Below are 18,855 nucleotides of genomic sequence, written 5' to 3'. Positions count from 1 at the left end.
AGGTTGGACAGGACAGAGAATTTTATTACTCAGAGAGTGGCCAAGCACTGGGGGTGGAGTCCCCAACCCTGGAGGGGTTCAAAAAATTTGTGGACGTGGCTCCTTAGGACATGGATTTGGGGTCATGGTGGTGTTGGGTTGATGGCAGGAGAGATGATCTGCTCCAACCTTAGTGATTCCATAATTCCATGAAGTCAGGAGACACAGTTGCCATTAAAATGAGAGTGTCCTGGTGGAGGACAGTGGGAAACATCCTCTGGGTGACTTGTTGTACCCCAGGCAGTGTGAAGGCACCGAGCGAGGAGCTGGAGGGGTTCTCATGGGTGTGCAGTCCCAGTTTGACACTGGGTTTGCCATGGTCCCCATCCTGCCTTGGAGCCAGAGCTGCTCTGGCCTCACTGGGGGGTGGTTCCCATGGAATTCCTGAGTTTAATGAATCAGGTTTGGTTTCTCCTGAATGGGCAAGCCCCTGAGTTTTTAGGAGCTGGCTGGGGGCATCTCCCAGTCACCCACCTCTTCAGGGAGGGTGGAACCACCCCGAGCAGGACAGGGCCCTTCAGGTCCCACTGCTCCTGCTTTTTGGAGGAAGCCACTTCAGTTTTTCCCTTTTCTTGGCTGTTTTGGATCAGCCTGGGGCTCTATCAAGCCTCTCTGTTGGGTTCTTCATGACCCTGGGGAGGCTGAAGGATACCCCCATGCCCCTTCCCAACCAAGGCACGGGTGGACACACTGGAAATTACATTTTTTACAGTTGATCCCTTGGAAAAAAAGCAAATTCCTCCTGGATTTTACTCCTTTTTCCAGCATCACCCCAGGCTCTCCCCAGAGGGATGGGTGGGATGATGTTCCTTCCCCAGCTCCACCCCAGCAGCACAGCACATTAGGGGAAGATGAAAAGCACACTAAAAATGGCAATTTCTGCCAACTTGGCAATAAAAATTTAAGAGGCATCAATTAAGCAACAGGTTGGAAGCTGGAGCAGTATTGTTTAATAGGGCTCTAGTGTGCCTGGAGACCTCTCCCCTTGTAACACTTGGATGGGACAGAGAGCAGCAGCTGCAGTGGCAAGAAATGTGGTTACAGGGGCAGGAAAATGGGGTTCAGGGGTCTGGCAGAACTCCCTCTGAAGCCCCCGTTTTGGCAGGGGGAGGGCAGTGGCAGCTGTAGAGTGGGAGCAATTAAATAGAATCCCAGACTGGTTTGGGTTGGAAGGGACCTCAAAGCCCCCCCAGTGCCACCCCTGCCATGGGCAGGGACACCTCCCCCAGCCCAGGGGGCTCCAAGCCCCATCCAACCTTCAACACTGCCAGGGATGGGGCAGCCACAGCTTCTGGGGGCACCCTGGGCACCCAGGGGCTCAGCACCCTCACCCCAAACAATTTCTCCCTCCCTCCCTCCCTGCCCAAGATCTCCTCTCCATCTCCCCTCTCCCAGCTGCAAACCCTTCCCCCTCATCCCATCCCTCCAGGCCCTTGTCCCAAGTCCCTCCCCAGCTTTCCTGGAGCCCCTTCAGGCACTGGAAGGTGCTCCAAGGTCTTGGTGTGTGGCAGGCAGAGGTGTTGGAGCTGGAGCTGCTCCTATTTAGGAAGCCAAAACCAAATAAATAAAGGGGGTGGGGGTAGGAATTGTGTGGGGGTGTGCTCAGGGTCATGCATGTGGCAAGGCAGCAAATCCTCAAGGAACACCAAGGAGATGGAACCTTTGTGGAATGGGGGCAGTGGGTGCTCGTGGGCCCAGCTATAAAACGGGTCAGCCCTCTGTTAATGAAGTTGCACTGATGAGGATTTAATTAAATCCCTCAGCCCCTGCACCTCCTGCAGGTGCAGTGCTGGTTCCTGAGCACCGTGGCTCAAATCCAACCCCGGCTGAGCAAAACACCAGGGTGTAAGCTGGATATCTGATTGCAGCTCTGTCCTTTTCTGCTCCCTTCACCTACCATCAGAATAAAATGTAAAGGGATTAAAAGATTTGTGCGTTGCTGTGCTCGGAGGAGAGCTGATACCATCTGAGCCTGCAATTATTTATTCTCCTTTATCATACAGTGTGCAACATATGGGCCCCTTTCTCCACTACGGATGACTAAATGATGGCAGCTGGTACTCTATTATATTGCAAGTGTAAAGCAAATGAGAAAAGATCCCCTCCAAGCAGCACTTTGCTATTCTCACAAAGATGCTCTTGAGTTTTTTCATTCCAAGGTGCTGCATTGCTGGCTTGCAAAGCCAACCTCTTCCCAGCCAGGCCTGGTTCTTGGAGGATGATCAGGTTGTTTGGAACTGGGGTTTTTTTGTTGTTTTTTTTCCTCCTTAATTCCCCTGGTCCCTGCAGATGGGATCTATCCCTCTGATGCAGGGTTGCACCCAAGTGGGTGTTGTCTGCAGGGAGCAGAGGGATGGGTGCAGATGGATGGGTGCTTGTCCCCAGGGCCTCTGCCTGATGGGGATTTCCAAAGCAGCTTGAGCAGCAACTGCCCAGGCCACCCCTGCCCCATGTCCCTCATCCCCACATCTCCAGGGTCTGAAACCCCTCCAGGGATGATGGGGACTCCAGCCCTGCCCTGGGCAGCCTGGGCCAGGCCCTGACAACCCTTTCCAGGGAGAAATTCTTCCCCAGCTCCAACCTAAACCTCCCCTGGCACCACTTGAGTTGTGCCCAAAGTTCCTCTTGTCCCATCCCTTGTTCCTTGGGAGCAGAGCCCGACCCCCCCTGGCTCCAACCTCCTCTCAGGGGGTTGCAGAGAGCCAGAAGGTCTCCCCTCAGCCTCCTCTGCTCCAGGATCAACACCCCCAGGGCCCTCAGCTGCTCCTGGGCAGACTTCTGCTCCAGACCCTTCCCCACCTCTCTTTCCCTTCTCTGGACACACTCCAGCCCCTCAGTGTCCCTTTTCTGACCCGGAACTGACCCCAGGATTGGAGGTGCAGCCTCAGCAGTGCCCAGCACAGGGGATGATCCCTGCCCTGCTCCTGCTGGCCACACCAGTGCTGACACAGCCAGGATGCTGGTGGCCTTCTTGGCCACCTGGGCACACACTGCCTCGTGGTCAGTTACTGCCAACCAACACCCCCAGCTCCTTTTCTGCCTTTTCTTTTTTCTGCCTTGTTCCTTGGGAGCAGAGCCCGACCCCCCCTGGCTCCAACCTCCTCTCAGGGGGTTGCAGGGAGCCAGAAGGTCTCAGGAAGGGCAATAAGGGAGGTGATAAAATCCCAGCACGCCAGATGGGCAGGGACCTCAAGGATCAGCTGCTCCAACCCGGCTGGGTAGAAGCCCTGTTGGGATGCTGTGTCCCACTGGAGGTCACCAGCACCCCCTGACCCCCTGCTCCTCCTCCCTCTCTTGCAGCTGACCTTCCTGCCTCCTCCCTGGGGTGAATGTCGCTCGGCAGAGCTGCCCTTAGACTTCTTTCCCGTTTACAGCATCACCGCCTGCAGGATCGACTGTGAGACCCGGTACATTGTGGAGAACTGCAACTGCAGGATGGTTCACATGCCAGGTCAGTGTGCCCAGGGCTGGGGACCCCCTGCCTCCACCCGGCCTGGGGCAATAAGTGTTAACAAGCTGGGAATCACAGAATTGTCAGGGTTGGAAGGGACCTTTAAGCTCCCCCGGTCCCAACCCCCCTGCCATGGCCAGGGACACCTCCCACCAGATCAGGTTGCATTTCTAGGGCAGGATGGTTCTGCCAGACACACAGACCCAGAGATTGTGCTCAGCAACCAAGAGATGAAGCAAAAGCTCCCAGAGGGAGCCCAGGAGCTGTGATGCCCTGCAGAAAATCAATGGGAGTTATCTGAGCTGTGGCTCCAGGTGGATCCTGGTACCTGCCAGGTTACTGATGTCCACCTGGGGGGAGATGTCACAGAATCACAGAATTGTCAGGGTTAGAAGGGACCTTTATCTCACCCAGTCCCAACCCCCCTGCCATGGCCAGGGACACGTCCCACCAGATCAGGTTGCTCAGAGCCCTCTCCAGCCTGGACTTAAAAACTTCCAGGGGTGGGGAATCTTCCACCACCTCTCTGGGCAACCTGTGCCAGGGTCTCACCACCCTCAGGGTGAAGAACTTCTTCCCAACTTCCAATCTGAATCTCCCCTCCTCTGGTTTGAATCCATTCCCCATGTCCTGTCCCTACTGACACCCTAAAAAGTCCCTCCCCAGCTTTCCTGCAGCCCCTTCAGACCCTGGAAGGCCACAGTGAGGTCTCCTTGGAGCCTTCTCCTCTCCAGCTTGAACAACCCCAACTCTCTCAGTGTCTCCATAGCAGAGCTGCTCCATCCCTCTGAGCATCCTCCTGGCCCTTCTCTGGACACACTCCAGCACCTCCAAGGCTTTCTTGTAATAGGAAAGCACCAGGGATTAAAGAAACACCTTTCCTGAAGGAAAGAAGGATGCTTATAACCTTTGTAAAATGCCCTGAAGTAGGGGCAAGACATGGCAGGGGGACATGGGGCTGACTTTTTCTTACTTAGCCCCAGTTGACCCCCCCTGGGGGTATTTCCAGCAACCTCCTCGGGTTGGGGCAGGCAGAGGTGGATCAGTAACTCTGCTGCCCATCACCAGCCCAGGTTCATTTTGCCAAGGGGAGGTCTTTGTGGTCCCCTTGGGGAGCCCAGTGGTCCCCAGCTCCTTGGTGGCTGCTGCCCACTGATGGCTGTTCCTTTCCCACAGGGGATGCTCCCTTCTGCACCCCGGAGCAGTACAAGGAGTGTGCAGAGCCTGCACTTGGTGAGTACCAAGGGGCTGAGCACCAAGAGACATCCCTGGGGGGGGGTCCCAGTCTGAGGGGACTCCCTGTGTCCTCCTGCCTGGGGTTTTGATGAGAGCCCTCGGGAAGGGCTGGGTGCACCCTGGTGGAAAGGATTCTTCTGGTTCTACCTGAAGAGAAACCCCTGAGATAACCCCCCAGGGGATGTAGGAGGGGAGCACCGTCTGGGTTTGGGGTGGAGGGCCCCATTCCAGGTCTGGATTTAGGAGGCTGGGTCACCCCACATTCCCCAAACAGATGCTGGTAATGGAGCAGTCCTGGTAATACCTCCAGGAAAAGGTCTCTCCCAGGCTGCTGGGGGTGTCCATGCAGTGAAGTGGGAAGGACATGGCCAGGGCTGGGGTTCTGGCAGCTCCTCTGAGATGTCCCCTCTCTGGCTGCTGTGTCCTCTGCTCCCACACCTGCTGCACGTCCCCAGCTCTAACTCTGTGACCCTCCCCAGGTTTGCTTGCTGAGAAGGACAGCAATTACTGTATCTGCAGGACACCCTGTAACCTGACCAGGTACAACAAAGAGCTCTCCATGGTCAAGATCCCCAGCAAGACCTCAGCCAAGTACCTGGAGAAGAAGTTCAATAAGTCGGAAAAATACATCTCGTGAGTGTTGCAGAAACCTGATCTTTGCTGGGGGGATGGTAGTGTCTGTAAAGCCCCCCAGGCTGCTGTGAAGCCCCCCAGGCTGCTGTGGAGCCCCCCAGGCTGCTGTGAAGCCCCCCAGGCTGCTGTGGAACCCCCCAGGCTGCTGGAACCAACCTGTGCTGAGCCCAGAGCATGGCAATGCCTCCATCCCCAGACAGAGGTGTCCAGGAAGAGTTAGGGTGAAATCCTTGAGATGATGAGGTGCAGGTTGCTTTCTTCTCAGCAGATGTGTTCCCAGGCAGCTCTATGTTCCTTCCTGGCCTTGTCTTCATGAGCATACCCCATACCCACAAAAAAAAAAAAAAAAAAAAAGGCAAAAACTTCTCTTACTTAGCCAGGAAAGCCCAGGTTTGCTGGGTCTGTCTGAGCTATGGCTGCTCTCTACCTAAGGCTGGGCTCTGGACCTCAGGCAGCTGCTGTCTGGGACCTCTTCCAGCCCTGGACACGTTTTTGCCAGATCTATTCCATATTCAGCATCCTTGGGACTCCTGGTGTTACCATCCAAGGCTCAGATCCTGAGGGATTGTGGGGAAATATTTTTTAAGCTTCTTGTCAAGCTGCCAGAGTCCTGACAGTGCCCTGAGGTCTTGGTCTCCAGGGGCTCCCTGTGTCTGTGGGTTGCTGAGGTCCCCAGGAGAGGAACAGTCAGGACAGAAAGGGAATAAAGCCCCAAAATCTCATTTTTTTCCCTTGTCCCAAAGCACACTTGGCTGATGGGCTGGTGCTGTTCTCTTTCTGCAGAGAGAATATTCTTGTGCTGGACATATTTTTTGAAGCACTCAACTATGAGACAATTGAGCAGAAGAAAGCCTATGAAGTGGCAGCCTTACTTGGTAAGGGGAGCTCAGGGGGGCAATTTGGAGTCTGGGGGAGCCTGTGCTGGAGTCCAGGGGTGTTTCTGGGGCAGGCAGTGGGTACACAGCTTATCTGCATTGCTTTGAAAATCCCAGCAAGGTCTGGGCACCTTCCCAGCCAGTATGTTTCCTACTGCATCTCTTATTTTCCTCCCAACCAAGTCCTGGCAGGAAAGTCTCAAGGACCAGAGGTACTCTGTGTGTCACCTGTGGGAGGTCAACACGAGGTTCTCCATCTCTGTGTGCCACAAGGACCCCGTTAGTGGGAAATCCCAGGGCTGAGTGAGTGATGGTGTTGGCCCCATGCTGGAAGGGTCTTAAAACCATCAACCAGCATCTACAGGCTCCCTGCAGGCTTGGGGCAGAGTGGCTGGAAAAAGAGAAGGCAGAAAAGGAGCTGGGGGTGTTGGTTGGCAGTGACTGACCACGAGGCAGTGTGTCCCCAGGTGGCCAAGAAGGCCACCAGCATCCTGGCTGTGTCAGCACTGGTGTGGCCAGCAGGAGCAGGGCAGGGATCATCCCCTGTGCTGGGCACTGCTGAGGCTGCACCTCCAATCCTGGGGTCAGTTCTGGGTCAGAAAAGGGACACTGAGGGGCTGGAGCGTGTCCAGAGAAGGGAAAGAGAGGTGGGGAAGGGTCTGGAGCAGAAGTCTGCCCAGGAGCAGCTGAGGGCCCTGGGGGTGTTGATCCTGGAGCAGAGGAGGCTGAGGGGAGACCTTCTGGCTCTCTGCAACCCCCTGAGAGGAGGTTGGAGCCAGGGGGGGTCGGGCTCTGCTCCCAAGGAACAAGGGATGGGACAAGAGGAACTTTTGGCACAACTCCAGTTGTGCCAGGGGAGGTTTAGGTTGGAGCTTGGGGACAATTTCTCCCTGGAAAGGGTTGTCAGGGCCTGGCCCAGGCTGCCCAGGGCAGGGCTGGAGTCCCCATCATCCCTGGAGGGGATTCAGACCCTGGGGAACATGGCATTTCAGGCCATGGTTTTGGGTTGATGGTTGATCTGGATGATTTCAGGGGTCTTTTCCAACCTCAATGATTCCATGATTCTATGAGCTTCTTCTCCTGCCCGGCTTGGGAATTGGGCTTTGGGATTCCTGGGATGAAGCCTGCTGTCTGGTTTGAACAGATGGCTTCCTCAGATGCCACCATTCAGTGTCACATCCTCACTTGGCTTCCATCTGATGTCCTCCTTAGGAGGAGAAATGCTTTGGTGGCCATCAGAACCCTTCCCAGGACACTTCTCATGACGTTGGGGTTTCTGGGGGTTCCCATTTCCCCACCTTTCAGGGATGGCAGTGCCCAGGGGAGCATCTGCCCTGGGGGTAAAACCTGTCCCTGTGTTGCTGTCTCTCCCAGGTGACATTGGAGGACAGATGGGGCTCTTCATCGGTGCTAGCATCCTCACTATCCTGGAGCTCTTTGATTACATATATGAGGTAAGACCCTCACCCTCCCCCTGCCTGTGGGGAGGGGGCTGCCAGCCTTGAGAGCAGGCTGGGGTGCTCCAAACTCAGGACCCTCCAGTGTGCCCCCATGGACTATGAATTGTAATCAATGGTGCTGTCTAATTAATGCTCTACACCAGTCCTGTGCTGGTGGGCACTGCTGTGGGGTGGGGGCTTCTGGGGGGGGGGGGGCGTGGGCACAGCTTGGCACCCTGCCTCTGATCACCAGCTTGGCTTCTCAAAACACAGCCCATATCTCATCTGGAGAAGAAAAGGCTTCAGAGACCTTAGGGCACCTTCCAATGGCCCAGAAAAACTGGGAAGGGACTTGGGACAAGGGCCTGGAGGGATGGGATGAAGGGGAAGGGTTTGCAGCTGCAAGAGGGGAGATGGAGAGGAGATCTTGGGCAGGGAGGGAGGGAGGGAGAAATTGTTTGGGGTGAGGGTGCTGAGCCCCTGGGTGCCCAGGTTGCCCCCAGAAGCTGTGGCTGCCCCATCCCTGGCAGTGTTGAAGGTTGGATGGGGCTTGGAGCCCCCTGGGCTGGTGGGAGGTGTCCCTGCCCATGGCAGGGGTGGCACTGGGGGGGCTTTGAGGTCCCTTCCAACCCAAACCAGTCTGGGATTCCATGAGAAGAGGAGGGGGAGACCTTAGAGCACCTTCCAGTGCCTGAAGGGGCTCCAGGAAAGCTGGGGAGGGACTTGGGACAAGGGCCTGGAGGGATGGGATGAGGGGGAAGGGTTTGCAGCTGGGAGAGGGGAGATGGAGAGGAGATCTTGGGCAGGGAGAACTGGGGGTGGTGAGAGCCTGGAAGAACTTTCCTGGAGAAGCTGTGGCTGCCCCATCCCTAAAGTGTTGAAGGTTGGATGGGGCTTGGAGCACCCTGGGCTGTGGGAGGGGTCCCTGCAGCTGGATGCTGAGGAGCCCCCAGTTGGGAGCAGAGTGGATGTGAACACACAGATGTGTGTCCTGTTTCAAAGCAATAAATTAAATTGTTGAGTTGATGGCTTGGGATTGCTTCCAGGAGGATGGAGATGGGGCAGTTTGGCCCAGCCCAGCCCAAGGTTTTTTGCCCTGGGAAGGTGCCCCTGTTTGTCTCCTGCTTGCCTGATTATTTTACTGCAATGGCTTTGGGCCCCAGCACCCAGATGTGGAAAATCTTTGCCCAGGGCTCTCAGAGCCCTCACTCAGCCCTGGATCCTGATGAGGATTTGCAATCCCAGGGGATGTTGCTGTCACTTGTGGCTGTTCAGTTCATGTTTTCCAAGCCAGATGGATGCACAGGGATGTCAGGCACCTGCCCTCTCTGCTCCCAGCTCTCTGAAGCCTCTTGAAAAAAACCTCTTTTCATGTTTATTAAAGTTGGGATGCTGGCTTTATATTTTCAGTCGCTCCCTGTCCCAGCCCCTCCTGGGCTGCTGTTGGTGCTCAGTGGCATTATCCTGCAATAAAAAATAGTGAAAATTACACATAGTGGTTTTGGAGTGGCAACAAATCCCACGTCTCAGCTGATGGCTCAGGCTGAAGGGACACAGCTTTTCATTAAAATCACTTCATCACAAATATCTTGGAGTTCTGGCATAAGAAGGTAATAAGAAACCTGGCAAAGTTGGGAATTTTCTGCTCTGCTTTACTCCTTTGTTTGTCATCTGCTTGTAAAACTTGTCAAATAGTTTCCTCTTGCTTTTTTCTTTTTTTTTTTTCTTCATCTTTTTGGGCAAACCTGGCTTCAGGAAGCATCTTATATCCTTGGAGAAGCTTCCAGCAGGTTCCTCCTTTGCCGGGCATCTTCACCATCACCTGTGACTGATATTTAACCCAGACCAGACAGGGAAAAAGAGGAATTAAAATGCCTTAAACGATGCCTAATCTGCAGGGTTGATCTAATCAGCTCTGGGTTTCCTCCAGGTTGGGTTCAGAACACCTAAAACCCACAGTGCTTTCAACCAAAGCAGTTGTAAACCCCTTGAGCTTCCCAGCAAACAGCTACAACTTTTCTTTTTCAAGAAAATTGAAAATTTCCCCAAAATCAGGTGAAATGGGGTTTTCCATCATTCTCTCAGCTCAATCCTCTTGCTCCTGCCCCACTATCCCACAGCTCTCTGCATGTCCCCAGCAGGCACCTCACTTCCTTGGGGGCTTACCCAAGTTTTCACAGTTTTAACTTTATTCTTTTTTTTTTTTCTCCCACTGGAAGTTTTTCAGGAAAAAAAAAAAAAAAAAAAAAAGTCGTTTTTCAAACTGGGACTTTTCTTGAACAGATGTTCTTGATCAGCAGAAGCTGTGAGGGAGGTAATGTGGCTGTGAAGGGACATGGTGCTCACATGGGTGACATTTTTCAATAACCTCCCAAATATCATTAAAAAAACTGAGATATGGGGATGATTTTTTTTTTTTTTTTCCATCTCAGGAGTTGAGTTTTGCCCTGCGGGGTGGTTTTCTTGGAAAGATTTTGTCCCTTTTCACATCCTTCGTCAGGAGATGTTTTAGTTGGTGTGGTGGGGTTGAGCTGAGGGTTGGACTCCCCATCTTTGAGGTCTTTTCCCACCATGATGGTTCCGTGGTCCTTCGGGGGACGCTTCCCAAACCCAGGAGCAGATGTGGTCCCGTTGGGTGAAGCTGCCTTAACCCAACCTCCCTTTTTTGCAGCTGATCAAGGAGAAATTGTTAGACCTGCTGGGAAAGGAGGAAGAGGAAGGGAGCCATGATGAAAACGTGGTAAGGAAAGTGGGAGAGAGAGGAGGGAATTTCCCTGGGATCAGCTCCCTTGGCAGGAGGGGTTGCTCCTGATGGATGCTTGGCTCCAGCTGGAGCTGAGGAAGGGGATGGGGGTTGGGGAAGGGCAGGGGGGTCCCAGCAGCCCCCGAGGTGACCTTGTCCCCTGCTCTCCATCCCCAGAGCACTTGTGACCCCATGCCAAACCATTCGGAAACCATCAGCCACACTGTGACCGTGCCACTTCAGGCCACCCTGGGAACCCTGGAGGAGATTGCCTGCTGACACCATCCCACTGCTCCCAGTGCCAGCACCTGAGGAAGGAAAACTGCACAGGGAAGCAGGGACCCAGCTCAGGTTTGCAACGGGGGCAAAGAAACAGAAACGAAACAAAACAAAACAAAGATATATATTAAAAGAGAAAAAAAAAAAAAATATGGAAGAAAATCGCTATGCATTTAAAAATAAAATAAAAATAAAAATATATATTATATATATACTCTGCCAAAACCAAGCGAGAAGCGCCTTGGACTTGACTTGTGTTGTCCTTTCCTCTGGGGGGGTTTTCTCCAAGCTGTGGAGGCAGCAGCTCATTTTTGAACTGTACAAACCAAACCAGAGCATCACCACCCAAACCCAAAACCGAAGCCCCCTCCATTCCACACCCATCAAATGTACAAAGCACTTGCATGCCAGGTCTTTTTACAGCGAAATCTATATTCCTATCTGTCTTTATAAGCTCTGTTCCTCTTTACAGTCTCTGATTTTCACTACCAGAAGGAACTCCCCTGAAATCACCATTACTAACGTCGTAGGCAGAATTAGAATAAAGAAACAAAAAGTCGCAGCTCTCGGATTCTTCTTCCGTTCTTGTCCTTCGTGTCAGTCTGTGATGAATCTTAAACTAAGTCTGGTGTCCCCCCCACCCCCGGGCCGGGCCACCCCGGGGCTCCTCAGCACTACCCAAGGTGAGATCCCTGCAGAGGGACCGGACCGGACTGGACCGGGTGGCTCTGGATGGACCGAACCCAACTGCTGTGTGGTGCCTGGAGAGTCCATCAGCAACGGGTGGGCATGGGGAGGGGGGTGGTGGGGGGGGTTCTTTGAGTATTATTTTCCTTAATGAGTTGGGGTTTGGGTTTTTTTAATTTTATTTTTTTAATTAATTATTATCGTTATTTCCTTATTGGGTTTGTGGGTTGGTTTATTTGGGGTTTTTTTTGGTTTTTTGGTTTTTTTTTTTTCCCTTGATGGTTTTTGTGCTTTCTCCTCCTTCTCATGACTGATATTAAAGCTGGTCTTGTGGAAATGGCCGGGCTGTGTCATTTCTGCCTTGCTCCCCCCCTTCACCCTGCCTCAGCTGGGGGTCAGGACCAGACACCACGATGAGCCCATCCTAGGGGGCTGCCCAGGGCTGTGTCCCCCCCCTCCCCAATTCCTCCCCCACTCCTGGTGGGATGGGCACAGTGCCCTGGCCGTGCTCTGCTCTGTCCCCATCTGCTGCAGGATGCTGAGCCCAGCTCTGGTGTGGGCTGTGGTGCCACAGAACTGAGTCAAAATGATGCTGCTTTACCCCAAGAGATGGAGAAGGAAGGGTCCTGGACCTCCAAACCCTGCTGGATTTCCAGCCTGGAGGAATGGGAGTGGGATGGGATGTCTGTGTGTGCCAGGGTTTAACACTGGCCTGGCAATGAAACCAAGTACCAGACACTCTCTGTTAATCTCTCTCCTCCCTTATAAGAAAGGAGAGAGAATAAGGGAGAGACACTGATGGGTTGGAAACTGAACTACACAACTTTAATGAAACAGTAATGATAAATAGGAAAAATTACTAAATATATACAAATATACAGGAAAATGGATACCACATTCCTCCTCCCTTTTCCCCCAGTAACTCTCAGGTCACCACCGAGGCTGCAGGGCAGCCCTGGGAAAGTCCAGGCTGGAATCCTGGAGTCGGCAGCAGTTGGGAGCTGGAGGCAGGAACACACAGATATGGGCTGGCACGGATCAGGAGCACAGGCAGAGGAACGGACAGGATCCATCCAGGATGCTGGGTGAGGGAAGGGAGGCAGGAAAGGCAGGAAGGGCAGGCAGCTGGAAGCTGGAAATCTGGCTTGGCCCTCGTGATCCCTCAAATTTATACTGAGGATGAGGTGTATGGGATGGAATCCTCTGTTTGGTCAATTCTGGCATCCATCTTGTCCGTTCCTCCCCAAAGGAGGCTGCAGGTGGGACCTCTTTATTCCTTCTGGAGGGTAAAATGCTCCTCAGAGCTGAGCAGTGTCCCTGGCTCTGCACACCAGGCTCTGGCTGGAACTATAACCATGGAGTTATCAGTCCCAGCAGCAGACACTGACTGAGAAACTTGCTGTCGATTTCAGCAGTGCAGCTGCTTACAAGAGACTTAGCTAAAAGCAAAAGTACAAGACAGAAAATCACCTTTATCCTGGCCCAAACCAGGACAGTGTGTCTGGCAGTCACCTTCACCCATGTGGTGGCCACAGCAGGGAGAAGCAGAGCTGGACTTGGAAAAGTTGTGTTGAGAGCTCTGATGGAGTCCCCGAGCCTGGGGGGGGGGCATTAAACCCAGATTGACCCCCAGATGGGAGGTGCTGAGGTCTGAGACCCTAAGGACATCCTGGAGAGGGTGCAGATGGGTCCCTCAAGCCTCTCTAAGGTGCCCGTGTTCATGCACAAAATGTTTTTCCTTGGGACAAATCCTGCAGCTGCCCGGAGCTCGGGGCTGCCAGCCTGGCACTTTTCTGGGTGAGAGCAAAGCCAAGCAGGCAGCCAGCAAAGGTGCTCAGGGTGAGCCCCTCCTTGGCCACCTAAATCAGCAAAATCCCCCTGCTTGGGCAGCAGTCCCAGCTTGGGCAGCAGAGACAACTTCAGCAGAAGGTTAAAAAAAAAGGTGAATTATCCACGACATCCATCCCTGCATGTCAGGAGGGGCACTGCAGGTGGCTGTGGCAGCCTCTGGTGGGTTTATGCTCACCTAAAAGCAAAAAAAAAAGCCTTTAATCACCTGTCCCAGAACCTCAGCACTGCTCTCCTGCTGGAACCACTCAGTCCAGACCAGGTTTGCCATATTTTCCTGCTCAGACACCCGTGGGTGCTGGAGGTGAAGGAGCTGGTTGGTTCAGATCCTGCTGCTTCCCTGCTTCTGCCCTTGGGTGATGGATTTTCCATCACCTCTCCCAGTGCCACCACACTCGTGGGAGCTACAGAGCCCAGGTCTGGGAGGAAAATCCCATCCTTGGGCTTCCAGAGCTTTTTGGGATTTCAGGGCTCTGCTGTCAGGCAGCTCTGCACTGAGTCTGGCAGCATCCCCAGCCACAAACCCCTTCCTGCACAGAAACCTCGTGGTGTTTCTCCCTTCAAGATGACAAAAAAAAAAATAAGTGAGGCTCAAATTCTGTGAAATGTGTTTTGTGTCACAGTTGCTGGGGGAAAAAAAAGCAAAACAACAAACCTGGGAAAAAACAGAATGAAAAACAAAACAACAAAACCCCCTCCACTTCAATCTGCTGATCTTCTCACCAATCTCCTGATGTTCTCACCCTCTTTCTGATGCTCTCACCCACCTCCTGATCCTTACACCTGCACCCTGATCTTCTCACCTGCCTCCTGATGCTCCTCTCCACCCCCAATGGTCTCGTGTCTCCTCTCCTGGCATCCCAGAGATCACAGATTTAGATCTCTGACTCAAGTGAGGCAGGAGAAACCTCATGAGAAGATGCATCAGCCCATGAGGACTTAGACACTTCAGTGCTAACAAAGCTCTTCAACACCTTCTAAAATCCTTCCAGCTGGGTATTTGCTCCATGCTCATCCCTGCTCCCTATCCCTGGAGCAACACCAGCAGCAAAACTCCCCAGAACAACAAGAGCCTGAGAATTTTCTCTGAAATCCAAATTGTGTGCTGGTTTCTCTTCCTGTTCCTCCCACCTCCTGAGTGAGAAAGGTGACGTTTGCTTCACAGCTTCAAGAGGAGCCCTGGAAACCTGCAAAGAAAACTGTGATTCCTGAGCAGCTCCTCTGCTCCCACCCACAAGAGCTGCAGGGATTTGGGCTGAGCTCAGCAGCACTGTCCCACCCTGGCAGAGAGTCAGAGGATGATTTGGGTTGGAAGGGCCCCCCAAAGGTCCCCCAGTCCCAGCCCTGCAGTCTCAGGGACACCCTCACCCAGCTCAGGGTGCTCAGAGCCTCCTCAAGCCTCACCTTGAACATCTCCAGGGATGAGGCCCCAACCCCCTCCCTGGGCAGCCTGGGCCATTGTCCCACTGCCCTCCTGGGACACAACTTGTTCCTCACATCCAATCTCAAGCTGCTCTTCTCTCATTTAAAACCATTTCCCTCATCCCATCCCTCCAGCCCCTTGCACACACTCCCTCTCAGCTTTCCTGCAGCCCCTTCAGGCACTGGAAGGTGCTCCAAGGTCTCCCTGGAGCTTTCTCTTCTCCAGGCTGAACACCCCCAGCTCCCTCAGCCTGGCTCGATAGCAGAGGTGTTCCAGCCCCCTGTAGCCCTTCTCTGGACCTGCTCCCTCCTCATGTCTGAGCCCCCCCAGAGAGATGACTAAAATGGCACTGCTGGCTCCTCTCAGGATTTTGTGTTCAGTTCCCTCAGGGAAGGGGCTGGACACCCCCCTGCAGGGACCTGAAACTCACCCAGCAGTGCAGGGAGCACGGAGCTGCACTCACTGCTGGAGCTGAACCAGCTCAGCAGGGGCTGTGGCACTGGGGATGCTTCTGGGGAAAGCACTGAGCTGAGTGACTGTGGGCTGGGGGGAGCTCTGAGTGCTTGACCTGCAGCTCCATTTAAAACCCTTCCCCCCCCATCCCATCCCTCCAGCCCCTTGCACACACTCCCTCTCAGCCTTCCTGCAGCCCCTTCAGGCACTGGAAGGTCACTATGGGGTCCCCCTGGACCCTTCTCTTCTCCAGGCTGAACACCCCCAGCTCCCTCAGCCTGGCTTCCCAGGAGAGCTGTTCCAGCCCCTGATCATTTCCATGACCCTGTTCTGATCCATCAGCTCCATCAGGTTCATGTCCTCCCTGTCCTGAGGGCTCCAGAGCTGGACACAGAACTCCAGGTAAAACCAAAGTGCAGTCTGGAGGGGCTTCTGCAGCCACCAACCAACCCCCTGCCTTCCCTCTGCCTCTTCTCCTCCTCCCCACCAAGGACACTCAGGCCATGCAGATTTGCTGTGCCTGGACTCAGTCACAATGAACCAGGAGTTGGAGCTCTGTTAAATATGTATATTTTTTTTTAAGGATGCAATAGAAACTCCTGACTTTGATCCCATCTCCAGAGGAAACACTTTATGACAACTCCACACCATCCCATTTCTCTGCTCACCCATCACCCCTGGCAGCTCTCAAAGCCACAAGCCAATTCCAAGGAAATTTGGCAGGGGGTCCTCAGCAATTAATTCAGGTCCTGGGGGTCACCCGAGCACCTTTGGTTGAGTAGAAGGAGGGGAATGAAGTTGGTGGCTCTGCTGGGATGAAGACCCCAACCCACTGCTGGAGGCCAAGGGGCTGCAGGGGGATGAAGGACACGAAGCCACAACAAATCTGCTCCAACACCCAGTCCAGCCTGGAGGGAGAAACTCCAGGAGCCAAGAGCTGCTCCTCCATCTCCCTGGGTTCCACAAAGCCAGCAAAACCCTTCCTGCTTGGTTTGCAAAGGGAGAAACAAAGGCAGGAAGCTGAGAACAACCCCTTCTTCAGCCCGTGTTCAGAGGAGATGCTGCAGCCCAGAGATGGGCTGTGTGGCTGCTGGACCTGAGACCAAAGGGCAGGAGGGAGCTCTGTGGGTTTGCTGAGCTGGTCCCTGTCCCAACCTCCCCTTTCAAGCTGAAAAGCCTTGAAAAATGAAAGAGCAGAGGTCTGGCTGGCACAGCTTTCCCTGCAGGAAAGGGAGGGATGGAACAGGGAGGTGGGGACACCCTGCTGGGGATGCCCTGGAGCAGCTCCCAGCCCGTGGCTGACTCCAAACAGGGACCAGAAGGGAGGAACAGCTCTGGGAGCAGCCTCAGGATGGGGCTCTCTGGGGATTTTTTTCCCTTCTCTGGGTGGTGGCAGCTCCAGAAGCCTCTCCAGGTGTTTCTGGGTGCAGAGAGCAGTGAAGGGGCAAACTTGGAGTCTCCTTCCCATTAAATTTGTGCTGTTTGTAAAATCTGGGGATGGAGCAGCCCAGCTCCTCCCTGCTGGGGCCATTCAGGAGAGCTGAGGTCAGCAGAAATAAAACCTCCTGTTGGATTCTAACCTGGGTTCTGCACCCAATAACACAAAGCTCATCTCCAGATGAAACCCTCCTTGGACACGGAACCTTCTTGGGGATGAGACCCTTGGAATTTGGTAACCTCAGCCATTCCTTCTTGGGCTTGGTTTGATTTTGTTTTGGGGTTTTTTTTTTCATCTCTAAGTCATCCTTTCTCAGGAAGCTTTTTCCAGCAGCTACAACAAAACCTTTGGCAATGTTTTTCTCTGGCTCCTGCCCAGAGCCTGCTTTCTGGATGCTCCATTTTTTTTCCTCTCTCAGTGGTGCTTTTGAATTACCCACCAAAACTGATAGAGGTTTTCCAGGAGGCAAAAATTCCCTCCATACCTCACACAGCCAGTGTGTCAACAGGGAGCTGAACTTTTCCTCCTGTTAATTTTCAGTTGCTGAAACCCATTTCTCATACAGTTTTTTTTGGTTAAAAAAAAAATAACTAAAAAATCATAATCCATTTTGATTCTGGTGGTACCCATCCACTCAAATTGAGATCTTCTCTCATCTTTTTAATATCCTCTTCTGTTGCCTTCTCTCCTGCTCTGATAACACCAAAGAGCCTCTTCCTTCTCACTGCTGCACTCCTGGTGTCTGCTTTTCATTAATTTCTGTTTTCAGAGCTCTCCTCATTGGGAGGTGTCACCTTCAGACACAGCTCAGCATGGGGCTGCAGGAGCTGCCATCTCCCTGGGAGCCCCCAGTAATAAATCTCAGACTGGTTTGGGTTGGAAGGGACCTCAAAGCCCCCCCAGTGCCACCCCTGCCATGGGCAGGGACACCTCCCACAGCCCAGGGGGCTCCAAGCCCCATCCAACCTTCAACACTGCCAGGGATGGGGCAGCCACAGCTTCTGGGGGCAACCTGGGCACCCAGGGGCTCAGCACCCTCTAATTAAAGATAATTAAATTAAAGCTGGCAAGATCTTTCCCAGGAAGGACCCCATCACTTTGTACCCCCAACCCTGAGGGGGAGAGAAGCTGCTGCAAGGTCTGGAAGGATCCAGGGAAAAGCATCCTTGGAAACTACATTTGCCTGCTGAGCAGAGGATCCAGAGTGTCAGGGAGATGGGAGAAATGAGGCCCAGGGATGGTGTTTCCAGGCTGGGATTTGTCACACGAGGTGCAATCATTACTTAGAAGCACAGCGAGGGGCTTGGGGCCTGGCTGAGCTTCCTGACCTCCCCCCTCACAGGCAGGTTTGCAGACACTGGGGAAAAAAAAACAACACACACAAAACCCCCAGAATGGGTTCCCAGTGATGGTTCCTATTTGTGTGATGGTTTGTGGTGGAGAATTCCCACAGGGAATGGTTCCAAGGGCTGGTGGGGCTGGAAAGGTGGGGAGGGGGAGGAGGCAGCAGAGCTTCCCAAAGGCTGGAGAAGCAAAGAGCCACCACAGGCAGGGATCAGGGAGAAGGAAGGGAGAAGGGATCCTCTCCCCAGTGCTCCCAGTACCCCCCAGGGTCTAAAGTTGGTGCAGGCACCAGTGGGTGGGAGCATCCTGAGCTGGAAGGTGCTGTGCAGATGCAGCTTTAAGGTGCACAGAGAGGAATAAGCAGCCCATGAGAGAAGATGAATCTTGTCCAGGCTGACATGATCCATATCCCAGGGTGTGTTCCAGGGGAAATTTCATGAGGCTCCAAGGGGGGAGCTGCTCTGCTCACAATAATTGATAATTATCCCAAGTGATGCAGGGCTCAGTGGTGCTGAATGATTTTATCCCTCCCCATCAGTGCCTTCATCATCTCCTCTGGCTGAATCCTCTCTTCCAGCCTCACATCCTTCCTAAGGACAACTTTGAGGAGAGCATTTCAGACTTTCAGGGTCTCCACTCAACTCAGACTTCAGCTTTGGCCACCACCAGGATCTGCTCTGTCAGCCTTTCCCTAAGGATCCCACAAAGGACTGAGGGAGCCACGGAGGAGGGAAGGTCACCCACCCACTGCAGAAGTCATTTGTCACCTTTTGTTTGTCCCAGGGCCCATCCAGAAGCCCTCCCTGATGTGGGAGAGGAACACAGCCAAGGCTGACACTGCTGCAAACCCCTCTGTGCACTGGAATTCCCAGAAACCAGCAGACCCTGTCCTTGTGTCCTGTCCTGACCCCTCTGCAGGGACAGATTTCTGGGTCAGCTGTGGGAATCTGCTCCGAGGACTCCCCAA

At 53.6% G+C, this 18,855-nt stretch overlaps 1 protein-coding gene across 3 annotated transcripts in view; it reads left to right on the top strand.

Annotated features, from left to right (window-relative positions):
- LOC139788327 (acid-sensing ion channel 2-like) overlaps positions 1 to 11,257 on the top strand; it is a 489,262-nt gene extending 478,005 nt beyond the window's left edge. For 2 of the 3 annotated variants that reach the window (XM_071728222.1, XM_071728221.1), the window contains 7 exons: positions 3,340 to 3,490; positions 4,667 to 4,723; positions 5,206 to 5,359; positions 6,143 to 6,234; positions 7,609 to 7,688; positions 10,345 to 10,413; positions 10,594 to 10,838. In XM_071728222.1, coding sequence (XP_071584323.1) covers positions 3,340 to 3,490; positions 4,667 to 4,723; positions 5,206 to 5,359; positions 6,143 to 6,234; positions 7,609 to 7,688; positions 10,345 to 10,413; positions 10,594 to 10,695 — 705 coding nt within the window. In that variant the 3' untranslated portion in view covers positions 10,696 to 10,838. Of the gene's footprint in view, positions 1 to 3,339; positions 3,491 to 4,666; positions 4,724 to 5,205; positions 5,360 to 6,142; positions 6,235 to 7,608; positions 7,689 to 10,344; positions 10,414 to 10,593; positions 10,839 to 11,167 lie in introns of those variants that run through there. The other variant, XR_011722843.1, reaches the window with a different exon arrangement.
- Positions 11,258 to 18,855: the final 7,598 nt, after the last annotated feature.

The sequence above is a fragment of the Heliangelus exortis genome, chromosome 29 (genome assembly GCF_036169615.1).
Source record: "Heliangelus exortis chromosome 29, bHelExo1.hap1, whole genome shotgun sequence".
Classification (NCBI taxonomy): domain Eukaryota; kingdom Metazoa; phylum Chordata; class Aves; order Apodiformes; family Trochilidae; genus Heliangelus; species Heliangelus exortis.
The sequence above is the reverse complement of the archived record's forward strand: the minus strand, read 5'-3'. Positions and strand labels throughout refer to the sequence as shown.